The sequence below is a fragment of the Rhinolophus sinicus genome, linkage group LG17, assembly GCF_036562045.2.
Source record: "Rhinolophus sinicus isolate RSC01 linkage group LG17, ASM3656204v1, whole genome shotgun sequence".
Taxonomy (NCBI): domain Eukaryota; kingdom Metazoa; phylum Chordata; class Mammalia; order Chiroptera; family Rhinolophidae; genus Rhinolophus; species Rhinolophus sinicus.
The window spans coordinates 21,583,967-21,605,265 of record NC_133766.1 but is presented as its reverse complement, the minus strand read 5'-3'; the positions used below and the strand labels follow the sequence as shown (position 1 = coordinate 21,605,265).

The following is a 21,299-nucleotide window of genomic DNA, read 5'->3' as shown; positions in this document are numbered from 1 at the left end:
CTGAGAAGAACTCTCTCCCAGAGAGAACTGTCCACAGACAGAGGCCCTGAGGAGGAGTCTGGGGGCTTAGAGGATATGACGAGATTTAGCGCCAGAACCTAGGAATGGCCTTAGTAGACAAGAGAGTCCTTTATCTAATCACGGTCCCCCAAGAGACTTTGGATCAACTCAGGACTGGGCACTAAGTTATCTAAAATCCAAGTTATCCTTTAACTAGCTTCTACGTGGTATTCCTATGAAGGGAGTTTACTCATTTGGTTACTTGTTTTGATTAACAGCCTCTTGATCTTGGAGGATACCCAGGAAGGTGTGAGATTCAAGGTCAAGTATTCCACGGATGTTTTCACCAAGATTTTTTTTTTTTTTTAGATGCCTAAGAGGAGCACTGGTTATACCTGCTTTTAGTGTATTCTATTATAAATAGTCATACTTACTCTTATTTACACAAGCTTTGGGGGTTTGATCATTGGTGTAGACCCCAAACGATTCTTTTATTGAAGATAATCTTGGTCCCACTTGGAGGCAGTCTCCCAGTCCCCCCTCAGCTCAGTGTTGGAGATGGAGGAAACTGTGGTACAGACAAATGTCCTGGGGTACCTGACAGTGGATCCAAAACAAACTGCTCTGAAACGGTTCTCTGGGAAACAGAAGGTATGGAGGACAAATGCAGTCTGAGCCTCCTTGGTGACAATCATGGTCTTTAATTATTATTACGTTACATTATTGATTTGTTAGCAAGCGCCAGCTTGTTGAGGTACAGAACTCAGAGGGAAAAAGACCTTAAACCTTAGCTCTCTGGAGATCAGCTCCTTCTTGGTACCATCAAATACCTTCTTTTCTTTCCTTCTATTCAGAACTCTTCAGATAGAGGGGCTATGAGTGTTTGACCATTATTTTATTCTCTTAGGTCCATGTGAGTGACAGAAAGGGAAAGGGTTGTATTCCCTGAGGTGGGCCCTGTGAAAGACCAGTCTCCATTTACATTTTTCCCTCCTCCTTATTCTAGAACTCTGCCTCCACCAAGAGAGCAGGGGCTCTTATAGATCCCTGGACAAAAGGACAGGAGACACCAAATCTAGTTTTGACACTGGTGTATGTCACTTGGTGTCCTTGAGCAAATCTCCACACCTCTCAGGACATCAATTTTCTCACACCTGTAGAATGGTAAGAATGTGTGCTTATGATTCGTGATGTGTATGCCCATGTATGTTAGTTACATGATCCCTAAGGCCTCAGAGTTCCAGGCATTTTATGATTTCTCCCAATATGGGCAGAGGTGAGTACATCTCTGTTTCAAGTTGTAGCAAATATAAATACACCAAGAGGCTATGTGTTCCAAGGACTCAGTGATGTTTACAGAAAGGCTGCAGGCTGGGTGTGCGGCCTCTGTCCCCATGTCTCCTAGAGCACCTGGATTCTGGTGAAGATTCAAATATGCATTTTCAATGAAGGAAAAAGAAGAGAGGATGGAAAGGAGGGAGGCAATGAGACAGAAGGTGGAGTGGGGAGGAGAATCCTACTGAAATCCCATAATAAGAGTTCAGAGAAGCCCTGAATGGCCCCGCTTTCTAAAACTATCTCCCCACCCACTGGTTCTTTCTTCTTTTGGCAAAGCCCCTCTAAGATCTCAATTCTCCTGCCACACCTTAGGTTTTCTCATTAGAAATAAACTGCAGGTGGGAACTCCTCACATCACGTCACCCTCAACAGGAACAATGAGGCCAGGCTTCGATGCCATTGAGGGGGGACCAGCAGACTCTCTGAGGACGAGTAGGAAAAGCCTAGGTGGATTGTGAGTGCGGGCAGTGGAGCCCCCGAAGCTGAGGGCCCTGAAGATCAACGTGATTCTGAAGGTGATTGTCAAGGGTGGTAGGAGGAGGCAGCTGGCGCTCAGCCTAAGCTTCACTGGGGCCGTCCTGGACGTTGGCCGCCATGTTGTTGGCCTGGAGCAGGTAGGCAGAGTAGGCCATGTCAGCTTCCTCCTTGGAGGACTGAGGGAACAACAGGAGAGGAGTCAGTGTTCAGAGCATTGGCTCAGCAGGTGGGGGTCAGAGGGAGAAGACACATTAAATATCCAATTCTTGATCCTGGCCCAAGCATCCATGCCTGTGTTGACCTGCTATTCTTATTACAGCCCCATGCTCACCAAAAGGGACTAATTTTAAGAAACAGAAAGTAACAACTTCTAAAAATATCTCCCTCTGTCTCACTACCTCCTTCCAACACATGGAGTGGAACCACCTCTGTTGCTTGGGCCTGTCCCCGGAAGCTCTGCCCACACATTTCATGAGGGCAAGGGGGTTCTAGGCCAGCATCAACCACAGTGGTTTATGCTTTTCTTTCTCCAGAAGCCCAGAGACACAACCCAAGGCTAGAGGAGAAGGCTATCTAATTGTTCCAAATGCAGGGGTCTCTGCTTCTGTGAGGGAGGGAGGGTAGATATGATAACAGATGTTACCTCCTTGGGATTAGGGAGGCACAGGAGAGGGTAATATGTGACCCAAAGGCAGGAATCACCCCGGCAGGATTTTAAGTAGTGTAGCACTTGGTTGGGTGGAGAGGAACTTCTAGTGACTATCAAGTTGTCCACCACCAGCAAATGTCTTCCAGGCCCTGGCAAAAGCCTGGTCCTGAGCAAGTGCTCAAGGTAGGGTGGGTGACTTGAAGTTCATGGGCCTCACAGCCCAGGAGGAGGAGCACCCACTTAATCACCAGCATTTGATATTTGACCTTCCCATCCTTTGGCCGAATCTTACTTGCCTTCCTCCTCTCCCAGTCTCTCTCCCTCCTGCATGTTTACAGCCCATAAACACAGCCCACCTCCTACCTCTGCCCCAACCACATCAATACCACAACCAGGAAGATACGTCTTGCCCTCAAACATTTCTCCTGAACATTGTTTACACTACCTTCCCTGTTCTGATATCAGCCCTGACTTTGAGGTAGTTTTTCCTGTTGTCTAACTGCAATCCCTCATGCTATATTTCCTTGTAATGCAAGTGAGACTTCCTTCACCTTCCTCATCCTTACCCTCTTTGCCTTCTTGGGCTCTTCCATCTCCACGGTGTTCTCCATGGTGGCCATAAACTCTGTGTGAAGAGAGGGTGTGGGTTAACCTTCACTGGCCTCGTATTCCCACCCCAGACACAGAGTCAGTTCTAATTCTTGCTCTCCCAGGGGTCAGGCATCCCCTTGAGTGAGGGACTTACCATCTTTTCCTCCGAGAGATGTCTCCTGAGTGACCGAAGAGGCTCCCATGTTGTCATTGGCTCCAAAGTCCCTGGAGTTCTCAAAGTCCGACATGCTAATGTCTGTCCTGTAGCTTCTAATTGAAACCCGGTCTGTCCAGGGGAAAGAGGAGTTGGTGCAGGGATGGGATTGGGGACATATGAGAACAGAACATGCTGTTATACTCAGAGGGAGCCCCACAAGACAGCTGAAGGAGGGGGAGGTCTCTGGTTGCTCACCTCTGACTATGACCCAAAGCAGATTGGAAATGCTCTGAGTTTTCTCCCCAGTCCCTTCTCACAGATAATCAAGACTCAAGAATCCAAGATCTCTCTTTATTACTCTGGCTTCTCACATCAGCTCTTTGAGACTTACTTGGGCCATGAGGAAACCGAGGCATGAAATGGGGACCCAGAGTCACACAGCCAATTAGTTCACAAACTAGGCTGCAAGTGCAGTCCCCCAGCACCCTGCTCTCCTCTTCCTGGCAGCCCTGCCTCTGAACTTAGACCCTGAGCAATCATGGATGGCCCTCCAGAGACAGCATTTTGACAGCAGCACTTAAGGTAAATTTTGGGTACCTATGGGTTTATCTTTCCCCACCTGGCTTTCCCAGAACACTTTCTTGAGCCTATGAAAGAGCAGGGACCATGGCAGCACCCCCCCCCCCAACGGGTTGGAGGTGGGAGGCAGGGAACATCTGGGGGCTCACCAACGTTCCTCCTGTGCCGGGCTCTAACCACTCCCACGGCCAGAGCCCCTAGTGCCAGCACCAGGGCCAGGGGCACCAGGGTGGAGATTAGCACTTTGGAGCTCCCTCCTTGACCTGAAGAGCTGGAAGAAAGACTGAGTTAGTCACTGAATGAGAAACCTGGGGATCCCACGATGGGCTGGCAGGTTGGCTCTGGCTACTTCTTCCTTCCAGGCTAATCCACTCCCTCCTCCTGGTACAGCCCTCTGGCTCTACTCTTCTAAGAAGCTTTCCCAGACATGGCAAAGGCAAGGATGGGCCTGCTCTGCATCCCAGGCCTAGGAAATTGAATTGGATGGCAAACACCACCCCAGCCATGGGAGAAAGGCAGAGAGCACCACCGGCCCCTCCTGAGCAGAAGCAGAGGCACTGAGGGCTGTCTGCATTATCAGGAGGCCGACAGGCTCTCCTGCTGAGACCTGGTGGCCCAGCCTCAGGTACTTGGCCTCTGGGATGTTGTCCGAGTGGGAAGCCGTGGATTTTTCCTCACCTGCCAGGGTCTTCAGATGGTCTGCTTCCACCAGCTGAATCTGCAGGATTCATCACTGCTCTGTCCTCCGCAAAAAGGCTGGAATCCTGAATGACTTTGTTCTCAATCTCCCTGACATGTGGATCTATCACCTCCTTGCCAGGAGCAGCATTCACTTGGCTGACATCTTTGGAGCGTGGCTCTATCACCTCCTTGCCAGGTGCAGCATTCACTTGGCTGACATCTTTGGAGCCTGGAGAGAGCAGAGGGGGCTGAGTTATGGCTCTTTCTCTATGTTTTCACTCCTTGAGGTAAGGGAGTCTGAGGAGTCAGTGAGATTTCAAAGCTGTTAGTGCAGGGTCCAGGATGACATTAGAAATGGAGGAGTGATGGTCTCCTCTAGTTTGTCACAAATGATCTCTGTCCCATTAAAGTCAAATTAATGTCCATCTACAAGGCTCTATATCACAGATCCAACTGTGTGTAAGGGCTGACCCATCATTTAGGGACAGGAAGATTTTTCACAGCTTTGAAACTCTGCGGAAGTCCTCCTGACTATAGATCTGGGTGCAATAGTGCTGCCCTCTGGTGGTAACTTGGCTGTCGGTCCCTTCATGAACCAGACCCACCTGACCCAGACAAAACAGAATTTCCAGAGGGACTAAAAATACCCTCATTAGGGATAAAACATCTCATGTGACATTTTTAAAAGATGTTTAAAATGTAAGCTTGCTAGAAGAGGTTGTCTTAACTTTCTTTATCAGACCTTGTATTTGAAGGTATCTGGCCCTCTTTTGAGAGAGCAGGCTTTGGCCGAGTGTACTGCATATGATAGTGACTTTGAAATTTCTATATAAAGATCTCTACATACAGGGAAGGCTTAAAATGGTCTGAAGGGGCAACTATGGGACTTGTCTTGAAGCTGAGGTTAAATGGCAAACCAACTCTTTTTTTTCTTAGGTTGTGTGTTTATTTGAGATGCTGTTTTTGCAGGGCTAAATGATACTATGGGGCTAAATCTCCTTTGCCCCCAGCATTTTTGAGCCAAACCTGGTTCCCTACCCCCAACCCGATGGAGAGCTATTAGACAGGGCCTTTTCTCTGAGGTCCCTGGGGGCATGCAGGCCTCGCCCTTGGAGACTCACCCTTGACCCGCTCCTTGACCGCCACGTGGACAGCCATAGTCTCTCCAAATCGGAGGCCGTCCTTCACCCCGCACCAGTACCAGCCCTCATCCTCTTTGGTGACTGGGTTCAGGGTCAGGTTGATGAGCTGGTTCTTCTCGTCGCAGCTCACGGAGCCCTGCCTGGGGGCCTCGTTTTGGCTGGGCAGGGCCTTGCAACTTTTGTTGCCCCACTTGCACCAGTATTTCTCATAGGAGGCGAATTTGCACGGAAAGTGGCAGGGGAGCTGGAGCGTCTCTCCCAGCCAGGCAGTGACATTCTTGGATACCTTGAGGTTTGGTTCTCCTGGAACAAGGAGGGGGAGAGAAATAGGCACAAAAGTTGGCACTGGTGATGCTGCTGCCGGGAAGTGATGGTGGTGGGGACTTCTGCCCACAGCCCATTTTCCCTTTGGACAGCACTGTGAATAACATTATACTGAATACATAGAAATGCTATTATGCATCTGTATAATAATTACTGTGGATGACCGCTGTGACTCGATCAGCCTATCACAGACACAGAACCTTGCACACTGGCTTCAGTTTGCTTTCCTGGCCCTTCTTTTCTATACCCAACATGAAGGGCTGTGTTCTACTTCAGCGGACACCCTATAGACTTTGAAAGAGGCCAATGTTCTTGATGATAGAAAGTGCCTTGTGCGGTAGTCTGAAGAGTGTGGGGTCTGTGCAGGGAAGGGTACTTGTTATGAAAACATGACCTCTCCACTGGTGGGCTCTGTCCTGAGGTCTGTCCCATCAGCATGAAGGTGGGCGAAGGAGGAGGAAGAGTGTCTGGGGGTGAGGCTGCAGCTGACTGCAGGAGTCCTGGGGCTGCCTCCCTTCCCTCTCGCCCCAGTTCAGCTCTTACCTTCGACAATCTTGAGCTCCACTGTGGACCACCAGCGACTATCACCACTGGTCTGACACCAGTAGAAGCCAGCATCCTGGGGGGTCAGCTGGTTGAGTATGACCGTGTAGGTGCCGTTGCCTGGCTCTTCGTACAGTACGAGCCTGCCCTTATACTGTTTGTATTGCTCCTGAACCAGCCCCTCGCTGCTCACCAGCTGTGACACCAGAGCTTCTTCCCAGTGACACCAGTACTTCAGGCTGTCTCTGTCCTTCGGGTTGTAGGGGCAGAGCACGGCCACAGAGCCGCCTACCACACCCTTTACCACAGAGGGCATCCGGGGCATCGTCGTCTCTAGAAGCAGAGACAGAGATGGGGGGAAAGGATGGCAACATGGTCTGAGCAGACTCGTCCCCGTGGTCTCAGCCAGCGTGAGGAGTGAGGTTTAGACTAATCACCTCACTCCCTCAGAAAATGAGAAAGACTTTCCTATGTCACAGAGCCTGTAGCTGGAGCCACACAACCAGACCCCAGTGATCTTCACCACTTGTCAGGGCGTCTCGTTCTCTTCCCAACCGATTCAGAGCAGAGACTGGAAGGAGTTTAAGGAGAGACTATCAGCCCTTCTCTTTGGGCTTCTTACAGACTCTTCCTTAATATCAGTTTTTGTGTTTATTAGCTTGTCTCATAAACACAGGCAGATGAATTTTCTCCAAATTAAGAAAATTGAGAAAGGTGTGATTTAAAATATAAACAGTACAGCAGAGATAAGTCTAATTGTTGAGGACCCTGGGGACAGACTCAAAGAGAAGGACGGTCCTTCTCCAAGCTCATGCTGAGGTTCAGTGAGAACCCTGGGCGACCGAAGGTGCTGAGGCACGTGGTAAGGACCCCAAGCTTGACAGAGAAATGATGGCTGGGGAGTGTGAGCCCCTTAGAAGTCACACGGGCAGTGACATTGACTCTGTAGGGTAACTCTGCAGAGCGCTCTGGGTGAGAAGCAGCAGGGATGTAAGTATTTCACCACGTGGGTGGCTTGCCAAAGTCTAGCTAAGTGGGCCAGATCATGCTGCATAACAAATAACCCTACGAGAGGAAAATTTAGAGGCATGGGCATTGTCTTCCCAGGAAAGCTTTGGGACCAAGATAAGCCACCCTTTCTCCCACCTGAGTGTGAGGCATGAGGCGCCATCCTGCTTACGGGTCAGGGAGAAGGGACAGATGGCCCCTGCAAGCCCTGCGTGGCACTGGGATTCCATGTTAAGTCCTCACTGTGGCGCTCGGAAACCCAGACAACAATCTACTGTCTTGCCTCCATCAGGAGCTGTACTATCCTCATTTCTTTTCAGGAACAGCCATCAAAAGGCCTTGGATGGCAGAGAAGAAGAATTAGGAGGTAACATGAGGCAGAGGCTGTGTTTTCTGGCTGTCCTGTACAGCTGTCCACACAGCATCTGGTTCAGGGCTTGTCCGTGAGCAGATATTGTTAACTGACTGATGAATACTGAATAGACTCACAGGGAGCGAGCTATGCTCTCACCTGTCAGACCCCGCCACCTCTCCCCTCGCCCCCTTTCAAGTCTCACCTTCATTGACAAAGAGTTGCCAAGCCTGGATGGGCTGGCCTTCCTGAGGTTCGCCATCAGAGTGGGCTCCGCACAGGTAATGCCCTGCGTCCTCTTTCCTCAGGCCGGTAATATGCACACTGAAGAAGCGATTGTCCTTGGAGGTAAGCAGGACCCTTCCTTCAAAGTCCTGTGCCCTCTTCCCCAGCGTGTTGACGACCACTCGGCAGCCTTTGTCATTGCCCACTCGGCACAGAAATTTGGGCAGATTTGCCACCTCGGGGCCCAGGGTACAGTCAAAGGTCACCGAGCCCCTCAGGTCTCCATAAACAAGCTCAGGCTCGGGCTTTCGCACTCGGAGGTCAAAATTGGTTTTATCAGCACTGGAATCGTCCCCAGCCTGGCAGACATACTTCCCAGCATCGCTGAGCTTGAGTTGCTCGATGATGAAGCTGAACGCCAGTTGGGTGGTACCATGAATAATGATGCGAACTCTGCTTGTGTAGTCGGGGTGCTGGTACCCATTGGAGTCGGTGACTAGGACACAGGCCGGGCCCATCTTCTTGCACACGGACTTCCTCTCCGCAGCATTCTCAGCACTGAAAGGACAGTTGATGGTCATTGTTCTGCCCGGGTCTGCTGTGTGGACTTGAGTGCCATTTAGGAAACCAAGACCTGCAAGATGAGGGGTGGGGGGTAAGTTAGGATTTCACTTTTTCTGCCACATAAGACTGCTCAGTGTTCCCAGTGAAGGTCTGGGTGTGCCTATCACTTGGAGTGTCCTCCTCCCCAGAGGGACACTGTCAGAATATGTCTTTCAAGACCCAGGTTTATTTCTGTTTCCTCCGTGAAGCCCTCCCCAAGCTGGCAGAAATCTCTCTCCCTCCTCTATGCTCTCTTGATACTTACATCTGTATCACTTACCCATCTAGTCTCCTGTCTAGTTAATTATATTCCCCACAGAGTGAAAGTCCCCCCAGAGCAAAGACGTGCTTCACTCATGTTTGACACTCCTGCGGTGCCTAGCATGATGCCCGTACAGGAGGTGCCCAAATTAATATGTGTTGAAATGGACAGAATGAATGTAAGTACAAAGTGGTGGATTTCAGTGTATTGTGAGAGAGTTTCTAAAATTTAGAACAGTCTAAAGATAGAATGTGCTTCCTAGTGAAGTAATTAATTTCTGCCATTTGATCAGAAGCTGCATACCCCGTGTGTCCAGTGTTCTTCTGGACATCCTACATGGGTCAACTCTAAGCTCCCCTCGGCTCTTAAGATTCTTCAAGTTTATGAATTTCCATGACCACATGAATGAACTCTTTATTGAATGAACTAAGAATATCGCAAAGGAGCAAAACAAAGCTTTGGGAATCCCTCCAAATTTCCTCCCTTAAGACCTCTTTCTCTTTTAATTTCCCTTGATTATCTAAAATGCGCTTGTCGTTGAAACTTGTTTCCTTTTTTTTTTCTTTTCTCAATTAGAACAGGCTTGTTCAGTGGCCCATCGCTTCAGGTCCCTGGTCTTTGGGCAAGAACTGATCATATAGTTTATGCTGAGAGTTTTGGTGGACGAATGGAGCCCAGGTTTAAAAAAATAAAAAAGTCTGTTAAAAGAAGCCTTCTGGTAACCTGCGGTCTTGGTCTAAAAGATGCACTAATGGCAGGAATTTAAGGATACCTCTAAATCTCTCCCTGCCTGTTCTACCTCCCTCAGCTCATAGATCTCTTGCCCCACCTGCAACAATCACAACGAGAGAAGTTGTCCTTCTGATGCTCTTCCAAGCTAGAGCCTCAGTGAAAGCCTAAAACGTTATAGGCCCTGAAGACCTAGAAAGGCTCCCGCCCCAAGTAGGTGTTACCTGTCTCATTCCCATGTTGTATTATGAAAAGCTCTTGCGTCCGGATAGAGAAGGACCCACAGCCTTCCCCACCTCACGCCAGGACACCCTTCCCTCTCGGGAAATTCTTCCTCAAGCCCTCCTGCTGCACCTGAAGTGATACCCTCTCACTTGCCCCCAGAAGCCCAAGGAGGCTGGATCCTCACCGGGGCTGACGTCCAGGCTCACATCAAAGGACAGGCCTTGGGTGTTAATGCCCAGACCACACTTGTAGCGCCCAGAGTCATTCTGGGTGAGATGGCCAATGTCCACCACAAACAAGTGGCTCTCTGGGAAGTCGGTGAGGTTGGCTCTGCCTTCATAGTCCTTGGAGACATAGCGCTCCGAGGAGATGAGCGTCGTGCAGCGCCCCCTGGCGCCCTGCCTGCACCAGTACTTCCGGGAATGGCGGTTGACGGAGGAGGCGGGGTAGTAGCACTTGATGGACGCTGAGCCGCCTTCTCCTCTGCTCACCTCCTGGGGACCGAAGATGGGACTCTTCATGGAGACCACTGTGGAGACAGAAGATAGGCTTTCTGAGGCCAGGGAAGTAGAGGATCCTGCTAAAAGGACCCTGACAGCCTACCTGGAGGAGATGAAATTTCCGCCTTACACGTGGTGCCTTCTGTGGATTATACATGTACTACAGCTAGATAAAAATGCTGCTATTGGGTAAAAGGATTGATTAATCTTTATTAAATTCTAATTGTAATTAATCAATGACAACCTTTAAGGACAATGGAATATAAACATATTTAATGATATCCCTTGTTTATTTAAAAAAAAAGCACTTTGTAGGGTGTCACACTTTTGCACTTGCTGTCTGTTATTTCCTTATATTTCTAAAAACACATTGTGGGTTAGTTTTTTGTTTTCCAGATAAAAATATTGAGAGCCAGAAAGGATGTCATTTCCCCCAAATCCCATAACAACTCATAGAGATGCTTGGTTCAAGGTGTTTTTTTTGTTGTTGTTGTTGTTGTTGTTTTTATAATTCCCAGTGAAGAGCAGATCCATGACCTTGAAATGAGGAATTGCCAGTCTTGTTTCTGATCCCCAACCCATTTTCAGTCATGGCCTTTCCACGTCGTATGTGTGACTCCTTCTCAAGGCAATACAACTTTTGAAAGGGGCATCTTTGGAGATGGGCCTGATCTCAGTATCCCCAAGGAATTGGATCCTTCAGGGAGTGGACTGCGACCCAGCAGACTCACCTGGGAAGACAGCCAGCAGGCAGGCAAGGAAGGGCAGCATCATGGCTGACGGCTCCTGCCGGGCGGTGCTGCCAGGCCAATCTCTTGCTTGGTCGCTGAAAAACAATAGCATGAGGGGATGAAGCTCCTGTGTCTTCCAAGACTAGTTGACCTTAGAATTCCTGTTATACCTGTTTAGTTTTGTATGTCCAGTAACAGACATAAATCCTGTTGAAAGAATGAATGCCTCCTACTTTCCCATTAGAGCTCAAAGACCCATCACCTGACAGTGCTTTTTGTTCCTCAAAAGTTATAAAGTAGATTTTTATCCTCTCAACTTATCTGCAAGTTCTTTTGGGATAGGGACACAAGTGCCATTTCTTCTGTATCCTGCCTGGGAGGCACGGTCCTGAGCAGGAGCTGTAAGACATCTGGAACAGCTCTGTGGATGGTACACGTGGCCCCATCTCTCTGTCTCAGCTGCTCTCCTTACATCCTTGGGAGGTGGAGGGGGGCTGGCGCGTTTTATAGTATGTTCATATGAATAAACCAAGACCCATAGAGGAAGCCTAGTAAGGATTAAAGTTGCAAATGTAACAATGATGGTCATAACCACCATCAATTGTTCTCTTACCAATTGTTCCAGACATTGTGTGAAATGATACACGTGTGTTATCTTATTTAAACTTGAAATCACCCCGTATGAGATGGGTATTCTTATCCACATTTTACATAGGAAGAAATGAAAGCTTAAAGGTTAAGTGCTTTCTCTCAAGGTCACACAGGGATCAAGTAGGTGGGGGGACAGGGAGGGAGTGGGGGAGGTAGGCAAGGTTTGAACCCAGCTGTGTCTGACTCCAAAATCCAAGCTCTTAACCTCTCCCACTGTGCTGCATTACACCTCAAGTACAGCAGCTGCTTATCCCTGTTATTTTAGAGCCCCCATTGCTGACCAAAGCATTGTCATCTACACTGCTTCACTGGAGCTTTATAACTTCCCTTTAAGTAAGACAGAACGGATATAATATTAACCATTTTATGGGTAAAAAAAATCAAGATCTTGAGATGCTGAGTGATATGCCCACAATTTCCCAGAGACTTGGTTATGGGGTCAGGGTTAAAAGTGTAGATGTTCTGGCCTCTGTTATCCTGCCTTGAGGCTGGGCAGACGAAGATGGAGAATTCAAGACAAAGCCACTCAGATGGTGCAACACATGTGGACCTTGTCACATCTATAGACCCAGCCCAGGGCTGGGGAGGGTTGAGGGTCCCAGGGTCCAGCCTGACAGCTGCCTTCAGCATCCCATCCGCAGCCTAGGGGACAAGACAGGAGTCCCCACATTCCCACGGACTTTGATAGGCTTTAAACTTAGGAATGAACTTGACAAGAGTGTTAAAGGAGAGAACCATGTTAATATGCACTGGGCAGTAACGAGCCCCCATAAAGATAAGGAAGCTCAAAGTAGCAGGGAGTCTGGGACTGATCTCCTAGGCACCCCTGACTGTTTGGCCCCTGTTTCCCTCCCAGCGACTCCCTTCACTAGCTTGAGCCAAAGGCAATAGAGCTGTTTATCTTGGTTCTTTCTTTTCCGTAGGGGAATTTCCCAGCAAGGAACCTTTTTATTTCCTTGTGGAGATAAAGGTATTGTTTCTCCAGTTCTTTGTAAGAGGAAGGGGAGTAGGTTAGGGGCGGTGGGGACAGATATGGGTATCAGGTAGCAGCTTGAGGTTCTCTTGATTCTGGTTAATTGCCCTGGACCTTTCACTCCAGGCCAATGATTAACTTCTGAAGTGGGGCCTTAGCTAGACACCAGCGTCAGCCCCAACCTGGATGGGCTCAGGGGACACTGGCTGGGAGATCACCTGAGTGGGCACTCAGAGTCACCATGGGGGAGGCTCCCAGGCAGGAGCACGTTGTCAGAAAGCTGGGACGTCTGTCTCCTCTAAAATACGGAGGATGTGATGGTTGCAGGGTCCCAGGGATTCTACCACCTGCCATTTGCTCTGGCCTTGGGAGGACAAACTGCCACCTGCTGTTTGAAAAGCCCAAACCGGCAGTGGCACTCCTCAATTCTGGTTCCTATTCTCACTTTTACATAAGCAACCTTCCTAATATTTCTGGGAGACAGGGGTGGGTCTTCCCATGGATTCAGCTGGTGAATGCAGCCCTTCTCTGGAAAAAGTGACTTGCTCTGGGTGACAGAGTCAGATGTCAGGTCTTCCCATGGGGGTCCCGACCTCCAGCCGAGGCTTCCTCTCATGTGTGACATGCTTGGCTGGCTGTGGATGTCCATGTTGGTGGGGGGATACACACACGTATCCGTTAGTCTTTGCACAGCCTCAGTCCAGGGATGAAAGCATCAGGTGTGCAGAGCTAGAAGAGCAAATCTGGCAGACGGTGACCTTGGTGAGGAAACACAATCCAGTCCCAGGGGAGATGATGGAAGGCAAGGGCACCCATACTCTCAGGAGCAGAAAATCTTTGCCCAAAGCCAAACTAGAAGCACAGTTTCTCTGCTAACACCTAAGAAAAACCTGGGCCTTGAGAATTATTAGAGACCCTTTCCTCTCAAAACCAGACTTTCTCTCCAACCTGGGAGATTCAGGTCTTATGGAGGTCCTGGTTCCATGGTGGCTGACACTGGGCTTAAAGGATTTGCTTAAGGAAGGAAGGAAAGAGCGTAACACTTATTGGACACCAGATGCTTTGCTAACTTCTTTTCTTATATGACTTCATCCATCATCACAATAACCCAAGAGGTAGATATTATTATCTTCACGTTGCAAATGGGAAATCTAAGGGGTCAGAGATTCTTGGTCCCAAGACTCATAGAGAATTGGATCACGACCCTACTATCATTCCCTGGATGAGCATGGGGCAGGTTCTTTTGGAATATTAATAGGCGAGTATATCTTGTAGGAAGGCACCTTCTTAGTTCTTAAAATAGGAGTTGTTTTTTCACTGCTGAGGCTGGAATGTTCTAGACCCTTCTCATTTTAGCAACTTACTGCCCCTGGTGTATTCATAACATATGTCTACGCAACTGTGGATTGGGGCACGGGTGTAGGGCATGCTGGAGAACAGAGTTTGTCTCCTTGTACAATTAATCTAACTAGCTCTCTTTCAGTTAGAGTGACTGATCTTCAGCTACCATAGCTTGGGGTCCAAATCTTTGTTCATCTAATCTTAGTTTTCTTCATTTGATAGAGGGAGGGAGATCCAGACCAGGTCCTGGCGCGGCTGCTGGTGAGCCACATGGCCTTCAGCACTCTGGGCTCTTTATCAGTGTGGTGCACAGGAGAGGGTCAGCAAGGGCTCACAGTCCCAGCGGCTTCAGAAGGAACAGAGAGCGTGTGCTCTGGGGACTTGAAGCCAAGTTGCAGTTTCTGAGAACTTCCTATGAGTGTGAACCTAGAGGAGCAGGAAGCTTGAAGTTCAGAGAAGTGGGGAGAGGCTGACCTGGCTGGCGAGGAGGCTTTCCTTGGCCTGGACTGAACGGCCCTTTTCCCTGCTTCCCCTACTCACTCACTGCCTGAGTCCTTTTAGGACTACGCTCTCATCTCCCATGGGTGCAGGGGCCGAGCGCAGTGAGCCTGGAAACTGCAGCACCACCAGGGAAGGATGCAGTCTGTGTGATTTCGAACATCCTCACACTAGCAATAACAGGCAACGCTTAGGAGAATTAATGTAGCTTATGTAAGCCCCGAGTGTGGGAGAATCTCCAAGTAAAGGCAATGTGGGGGCAGGGGAATCGGAACTCCAGAGGGCAGGTGAATGGAGAGAGAATAGCCAAGTGGTCTGAAGAATGTATAAGCTAGAAAAATTCAAGAGTTTCTAGTCCCATCCTTATCAAAGTGAAGACTTAAGCAGAAATTAAGCATTTGAAATACCAGTTCCATGATGCTCTGGGAATAACGTTGTGGATTTCCAGATGGCCTTTTAACAAAGGCTTAGAACTCCCTTTAGTGACTCCACCCCATTCTACTTGATGTGTAGACATTTGCCTCATCCACTCTATGATGGTAGACTCCTGGAAGGCAGGGGCCAACTAGATCAATCCCCAGAGGGCCTTGCTTGAGACTGCCTGGCAAGGACCAGCTCATCGGCAAAGACCGATCAGATTGGGAATAGTTACACCGTTCACATCTCTGAGAAAGACAAAAGCAGGACTGATGTCTCTCACTTTGCCAAATGCTTTTTTGGTTCTGGGGACTCAAGGGACAGTAGCAGGAAGAGGAGCCTAGAAGATGGAGGAAAACCCGGAGTCCAGAGTCCTGCTCTATCACAGGCTACAGAAGAAGAACTGTACCACTTAGGCTCAACTCCCTCATCTGTAAAATGGGCATCATACTCCCTGACTCTTCTAGGTTGGAGGGCTACTATGGGATGGGGGAATATGGAAGGGGATAACGGGTAACGTAGACTGAGGCACGTTAAATAGTATAAAGTGCTCTTCAATGGTAAAAGGGTGCAATTACTCAAGCACAGGAGGCTGAAGGTCCGTGCACTGACTTTCACGGTTGCTATGCAGTGGGAGAGTCGCACAGAGCATGGACTCACCAGCTTGGCCTCAGCTCTCTCACCTGGGGGCTATGTGATGTGGGGGCAGTCTGTTTAAACTCTTTGAGCCTCAAGTCCTCATCTGCAAACTGGAGATAATTGCATCTAGTATAAAGAATCGCTGTAAGGATTAAATGAAAATATGTATATTACAATATGGTGTCAGAATTTAAAAGATGTTAGTTTCTGTCCCATCTACTCTCTAGAATCAATACAATTTTCTCTTTTTCTCATCTTAGAGTGAGAGGAGAATAGAAGTCTATTTACTGGGAGTCCTTGGAAGATGGGATGAGATGCTCAGATTGGATCAACATGGCCGGAAAGAGGAGACATGTGCTATGGACTAGGTCAGAAATGGGGGACAGTAATTATAGCTGTCACATACCGAGTAATTTCCAAGTGCTTTAGGGATAGAGTTAAATGGGCAAAATCATTTCACAGATGAGATGACTGAGGCATAGAAAAGTAAGAAATTTGCCTAAGGTTACACAGCTGGTAAGTGACTGTGATGGGATTCAAATTCAGGTATTCTGGATCAAGAGTATAAACTCTTTGTTCCTATGCTATATTGCAAAGGGTCTTAAAGCTGAGGGGAAACAGTTGTGGAGGTGGAAATCCAATCTTAGAGAAGTTAGTTCAGTTCTCTGTTCTCTGCCTTTCACAGGAAATGTAGTTCATATGAAGAAACACCTGAACCCAGAGTTATGTGCCAACAGAGACATTTCTTCCTGAAAAATAATAATAGCTGCTTTTTATTTAGCACCTACCATGTGTAGGGCATGTTATATTTGTTTCCTGTAACTAGACACATTGCGTCCAAAGCTTCTTTCTATTCTGATCACGCTTTGTCAATGCCTGAGAATTTGGAACCCTGCACCCAGAGAGAGGGCAAGATAGAGATGGGGGAGGAGGTGGTCTCTGCTGAGTACATGCATGGATAATATTACTTAAAAAAATAGGTATTTTGTTTTCTAGGTGATGTCAAAATGGCCCCATGACCAAATCAAAATGGCTGTACCAAAATGTCATTTGTAAGTTGGAACTTACCCACTCTCGTTAACTCAGGGAGTCTTTGTTTCCTCAACTGTAAAATGGGATCATGATACCTTCTCTGCCTATCTCCCAGGTTTGTTTCAGATGGTAATGATGTGAAGTTGTGAAAGCCCAGGGTAAGTAGATTTACTACGCAGAAGCTGCTGCTATCACACTGTTTATAAAGTAATGCCACAGAGATCTAACGGTGCTAAGGGACAGGCAATGATCACAGAGCTAGACGCTTTCCTGACTCCTGGTTGATTGCTCTTTCTTCTACATCACCAAATCCAGGCCAGGGAGAAGGATGGATGAAGAGTTCCTGAGCTGGCTCTGAGCAGAGCAGATAGCTGCCTTCCACCCTAACCCAGGAATCGCCATAGCCCCTCTTCAGATGTTAAAGAACCTGTAATTCCCCTAGTGAAGGAGAGAGCAATGGTGAAGTCTGTATCCAAAACAGTGCCAGCAGCTTGGGAGGCCCCAGGCCTGGGTGTGATGGGGGATGGAGCTTGCACAGCTGAGCTGCTGCGCTTGTGCCGAAGGGTCCCATGGCTGGCTTGGGGATACTGTTAGGATGGGCAAGAGGAGAGGTGGGGAGGCCTATGTCTGAGGCCTCCTGGCTGCGGAGCCAGGAGGAGCTTTAGGACTCTGGGGTGAGCCTGTGCCCAGGAGGGGCTCTGCCTGCCTTGCTCACGTACCCTGGGAGGGCCTCACTTTTCCCACCTTAGCAAGAGCAGGATGATACGGTGACACTCATTATGCCTCGATGTGGTAAGAATCTGCTGAAGCACAGCTGGGTTGACAGTAGAATGGATCTCAGATCATCCTCAAGCCCTCGAAAGCCCTTGCCAGAAAGCTGGAGGAGGAAAGCTTCAAAGACTAGAAGGGTGCTACGTGCCAGGCGCTTTATATGCATTATCTTATCCAGGTCTGTCTGATGCTGAGTAAGTCCTTGAGTAATTGACTACATCATAAAACACCAAACAACCATTATTTTGTTCTAGAGTTTTCAAAGCAATTTCACACATATTTTCTCATTAGAACCTCACATTAACCCTAAGTGCTAAGTGTAATTTTTATCCGCATTTTACAGGTTAAGATACTGAGGCCCAGGGAGCCATTAGATGACTTGTCTGAAGCGACACCATTAACCTATGGAGGCGTTAGGAGGGCCTTCAGAGACCAAACTTACAGAATAACGACACATACTCACCACAGACGTTCCTTCTTCCCACCTGCGGAAATTTTGCAAAAAAGCGGTGGGGGCTTCTACACACGGCTGCCCTGACTCATCTCTCTGGATGCGCACCTCTACTCCTGAACCACACTCAGTCACACAGGCTGCAGCCCTCATTCTCCTCACCCCACTCTAGGAGGCTGGCAGTTGTGAAATGTGGGGGATTGCCTGAGCCACCATCCCAGGCCCTTCCCAGATGGCATCCCTTTCGGGGATCCCAGAGCAGCCACACTTACTTTTAGCCACTTCCTTCTCTCCCGTCCACTCAGTTTCGGAGGGATAGCCTGCTGGCCACTCCACAACCACTGCCTTCCTAGAAACTGCCAACAGGACACTGGACGCTGCTGCCAAAACTGAAACTATGTGCAGGGCTTGACCCACACCTGGGTTCTTAAAGGGACACTCTCCCATAGGCATGGCGGCCAGCCAGGGGCACGTGACTCACAAATCCCTTGTTTTCCTTTCCCTTCAGCTTTCCTGGCTGCCTCCATTTGCTTCCCCTTGACCTTGGGAAGACTGTTACATGGAACTCCTCCATCATTGCAACTGTAGGATTCGAGACAGGGTATCCGAGCACAAAGAGTCTGTTCTGCTGCTTTCTACCTGCGAGACCCTAGGCAAGTTACCTTCATATTTCTTTTCATCTGGAAAATGGGGATAGTAGCACCAAACCTATAGGTTGAGGATATAACCAGATATCAGATGTAAAACACCTGGCTGAGAGCATGGTATGAAGTTGACATGCGTTTGTTGGGGCACAGGTGGCAGGGACGTTTCTCAGCGCTTGGCCTCACATCTCCGCGCACTTGGGAACACCGCCCCCCACTCCCTAGGATGCTTAGCCTGGGTTGAGTCCACTCTTTATAACCCTTCTGCAGAGGCCCCTTTAGCAGCTCCAGTGCCTCCTTGAACTTGGGGGGCCGCGGCTCTTCCCTTTTCACTCCCTAGAGGAATGAAAGACTCTGGCCTCTTCTGGGCTCCCCTGAAAACCTCAGTCTTGTCAGGACCTGGGCTCGTGCCATAGCAAAGAGGGTGCTGATCTGCCGAGCGGCTGTAGACACCTCCTTCCCTACCGCAGTTAGGTGGTCTTCTGGTCCCGACCTGGTTGGGACTTCCGGCATCCCCCAAACGATCTTAGCAGTCCCGTGTCACACAGGGAAGCCCACTCCCCAACACACACACATATGACCCTCACCCCATACAGACTCTTGCCCCATTCCACCAGCGCAGGGCTGACCCAGGCTCTCTGTCCAGCGTCCTACAGGCCGAACTCTAGAAGGAGAAGGAAGAAAGGAAAAATGGAGTCCCAGAAAGAGTAAGGCAGTCAGAGGCCCACACGCAGGCACAGGTGGGTATCCACCCACAATCACAGATTTGGGTGGCGAGTAAAGAAACCATATTTTCTATTATGGAGCTTAATTTTAGACCCTATACTCAAAAATCTGACTGATATAAGGAAAAATATAATCAGGTCACTTCCAGGTAAACTCGGTCCAGTTCAATATCTCAGTCACTTCACTCCCAATTTAAAACTCAGTCCCGTTCTGTATTTTCTCTCCTTTTTGTCTCCCTTCCCTTCCCGAGGGTTTATGTTAAGTCCGGGGTAAGTGCGCACAGGGGAGGGCAGCTTATGCTGGTGCTCCTGTCGAGGTGGTGAGAAGGAACGCCCCGTTGTTTCTGTCTTGCTTTGTCGTGGTTCTATGTTGGCTTCGTGCTCCAGAAGGATATAGTCCTGTCTCCAAATAGTCCCAAACAGTCCTGAGACATAACGTGTCCTGCTGGTCAGTGGCCTTTATCTGTGCTCATCCTGAGAGGTCTGTGGGCCACTCTGTGCCCTCCTGTCCCTTCTCCTGGACTCCTTCGGGTACGACTTCCAGATCCCCTTCGTCGCCCTTCTGTGGGTGCAGGGTGAGTTTGGCTCTCCTGTGCCTTTCTGAGACCTCTGGAGACCCTGCATAGCAGAGAGTCATTCTCCCCTGCAGCCCTCTGTGCTCCACTATTCCTGTGTAATTGGGGCTGCAACGGATATTGGCAAGATGGCTGACCACCAAAGTTGTATACAGGACATGCAAGGTGCAGGCTCCCTTTGCTTTGGCGTCTCCAAACCTTTCTGGATATTTCCATCATTGTCAATCTCGTCTCACCAACTGCGACCCCGAACTGAGCACCACAGTGGTGTGTGGGAGGGCACAAAGACATATCAATAGCTAAGCCATCATTCTTCCTTCTCCAAAATCTTTCTCCTCCCCGGTTCCAGGGTAGATGTTGAGTGGGAGGATGTGAGGTTAGATGGAGATGGACAAGCTTGGTTCTGCCAGATTATAGCTCTTTTAAAAGATTTTCCTTCTTACACCTTTCTCATTTGGAACTCAATCATCAAGATATTTTGGATTTTGTTTTCTTATTTTTCATGAACCCACTTCCGCCAAAGCAGGGGATAACGTGTGTCTAGTCACCTGGGCTGGAGTAGCGGTTAAGGGAGGCTCACTGAACACTAGGACGGGAATGCGATGAGTGCTGGGAGGGAAGGAAGGAAAGGGGAGGGAAGGAAGCACATGCATGAAACTGTTGCTTCTCATGCTGCCTTGGGGTCCCAGCTCCTCTTCCCCGTTCCCTTATTCTATAATGGTGTGAAGTTTCCTAGATCATGTCGTGGTGTGTGTTCCCAGGGGTCCCCAAAACTATCTTAGCAGACTGTGTCACACACACACACACCCCACACACACACAGCCCTCACCTGGCCTATAACCCAGCTTAGGGAAAGGGGAAAATGAGAAGTAGAGTCCAGGTAAGAAACAGGAAGTCCAAACCCTATTTTGGGCTTAGCCACACACTAGTGGTGTGGTTGGAGTCCCCCAGCTTCCCCTCTCTCATGGTGGTTTCCCCACGTAGGACTCAGTGGCCCTAAAACACAGCCCCTGTATCATAGTCCCAGGGGCGGGGGGACTGGCCAAGAGGGTCCGACTGTCCAATTCAATAATAATGATAACAGCAGTCATTATACCTTCCAAAATTTATATCACTTCATCTGCTTAAACGCTCCCCCTCTTGTTTAAAATAATAATATGAGAAACATATAAAATAACAAGTTCTTATTTGACTTTCGTAACTTTGGACCTCGGCATGAGTCAGAGTGGGTACGTGCAGAGCTCTGGCCTGGGGTCAGAACTCCTGTGTTCTTGTTCTGGCTCTGCCTCTCATTTGCTGAGTGACTTTTGCCAAATCACTTCCTCCTTCAGGGTCGTAGTTGTTTCTTCTGTTAAATGGGAGGTCTGGGACAAATGGTTTCCAAGGACATTTTCAGTTCTAGGATTCTGTGTTTTCACTGAGCACCACGTTAGTTTACTGTGGCTGCTGTAACAAATTACCATAAC

The 21,299-nt window shown here is 48.8% G+C and overlaps 1 protein-coding gene across 2 annotated transcripts; it reads right to left on the bottom strand.

Annotated features, from left to right (window-relative positions):
- Window positions 1-681: 681 nt before the first annotated feature.
- On the bottom strand, window positions 682-18,302 carry PIGR (polymeric immunoglobulin receptor). 2 transcript variants are annotated; one of them, XM_074322032.1, is made up of 11 exons: window positions 18,162-18,302; window positions 11,117-11,211; window positions 10,070-10,414; window positions 8,047-8,700; window positions 6,482-6,814; window positions 5,594-5,917; window positions 4,470-4,701; window positions 3,941-4,062; window positions 3,210-3,341; window positions 3,031-3,089; window positions 682-1,991 (listed from the first exon to the last, which is right to left on the bottom strand). In XM_074322032.1, the coding sequence occupies exons 2-11, from the start codon at window positions 11,157-11,159 to the stop codon at window positions 1,896-1,898; spliced, it is 2,340 nt and encodes a 779-aa protein (XP_074178133.1). In that variant the 5' UTR covers window positions 11,160-11,211; window positions 18,162-18,302; the 3' UTR covers window positions 682-1,895. The 2 variants fall into 2 exon arrangements, with proteins under 2 accessions (XP_074178133.1, XP_074178134.1); XM_074322033.1 differs by having other exon boundaries at window positions 17,902-18,177.
- Window positions 18,303-21,299: the final 2,997 nt, after the last annotated feature.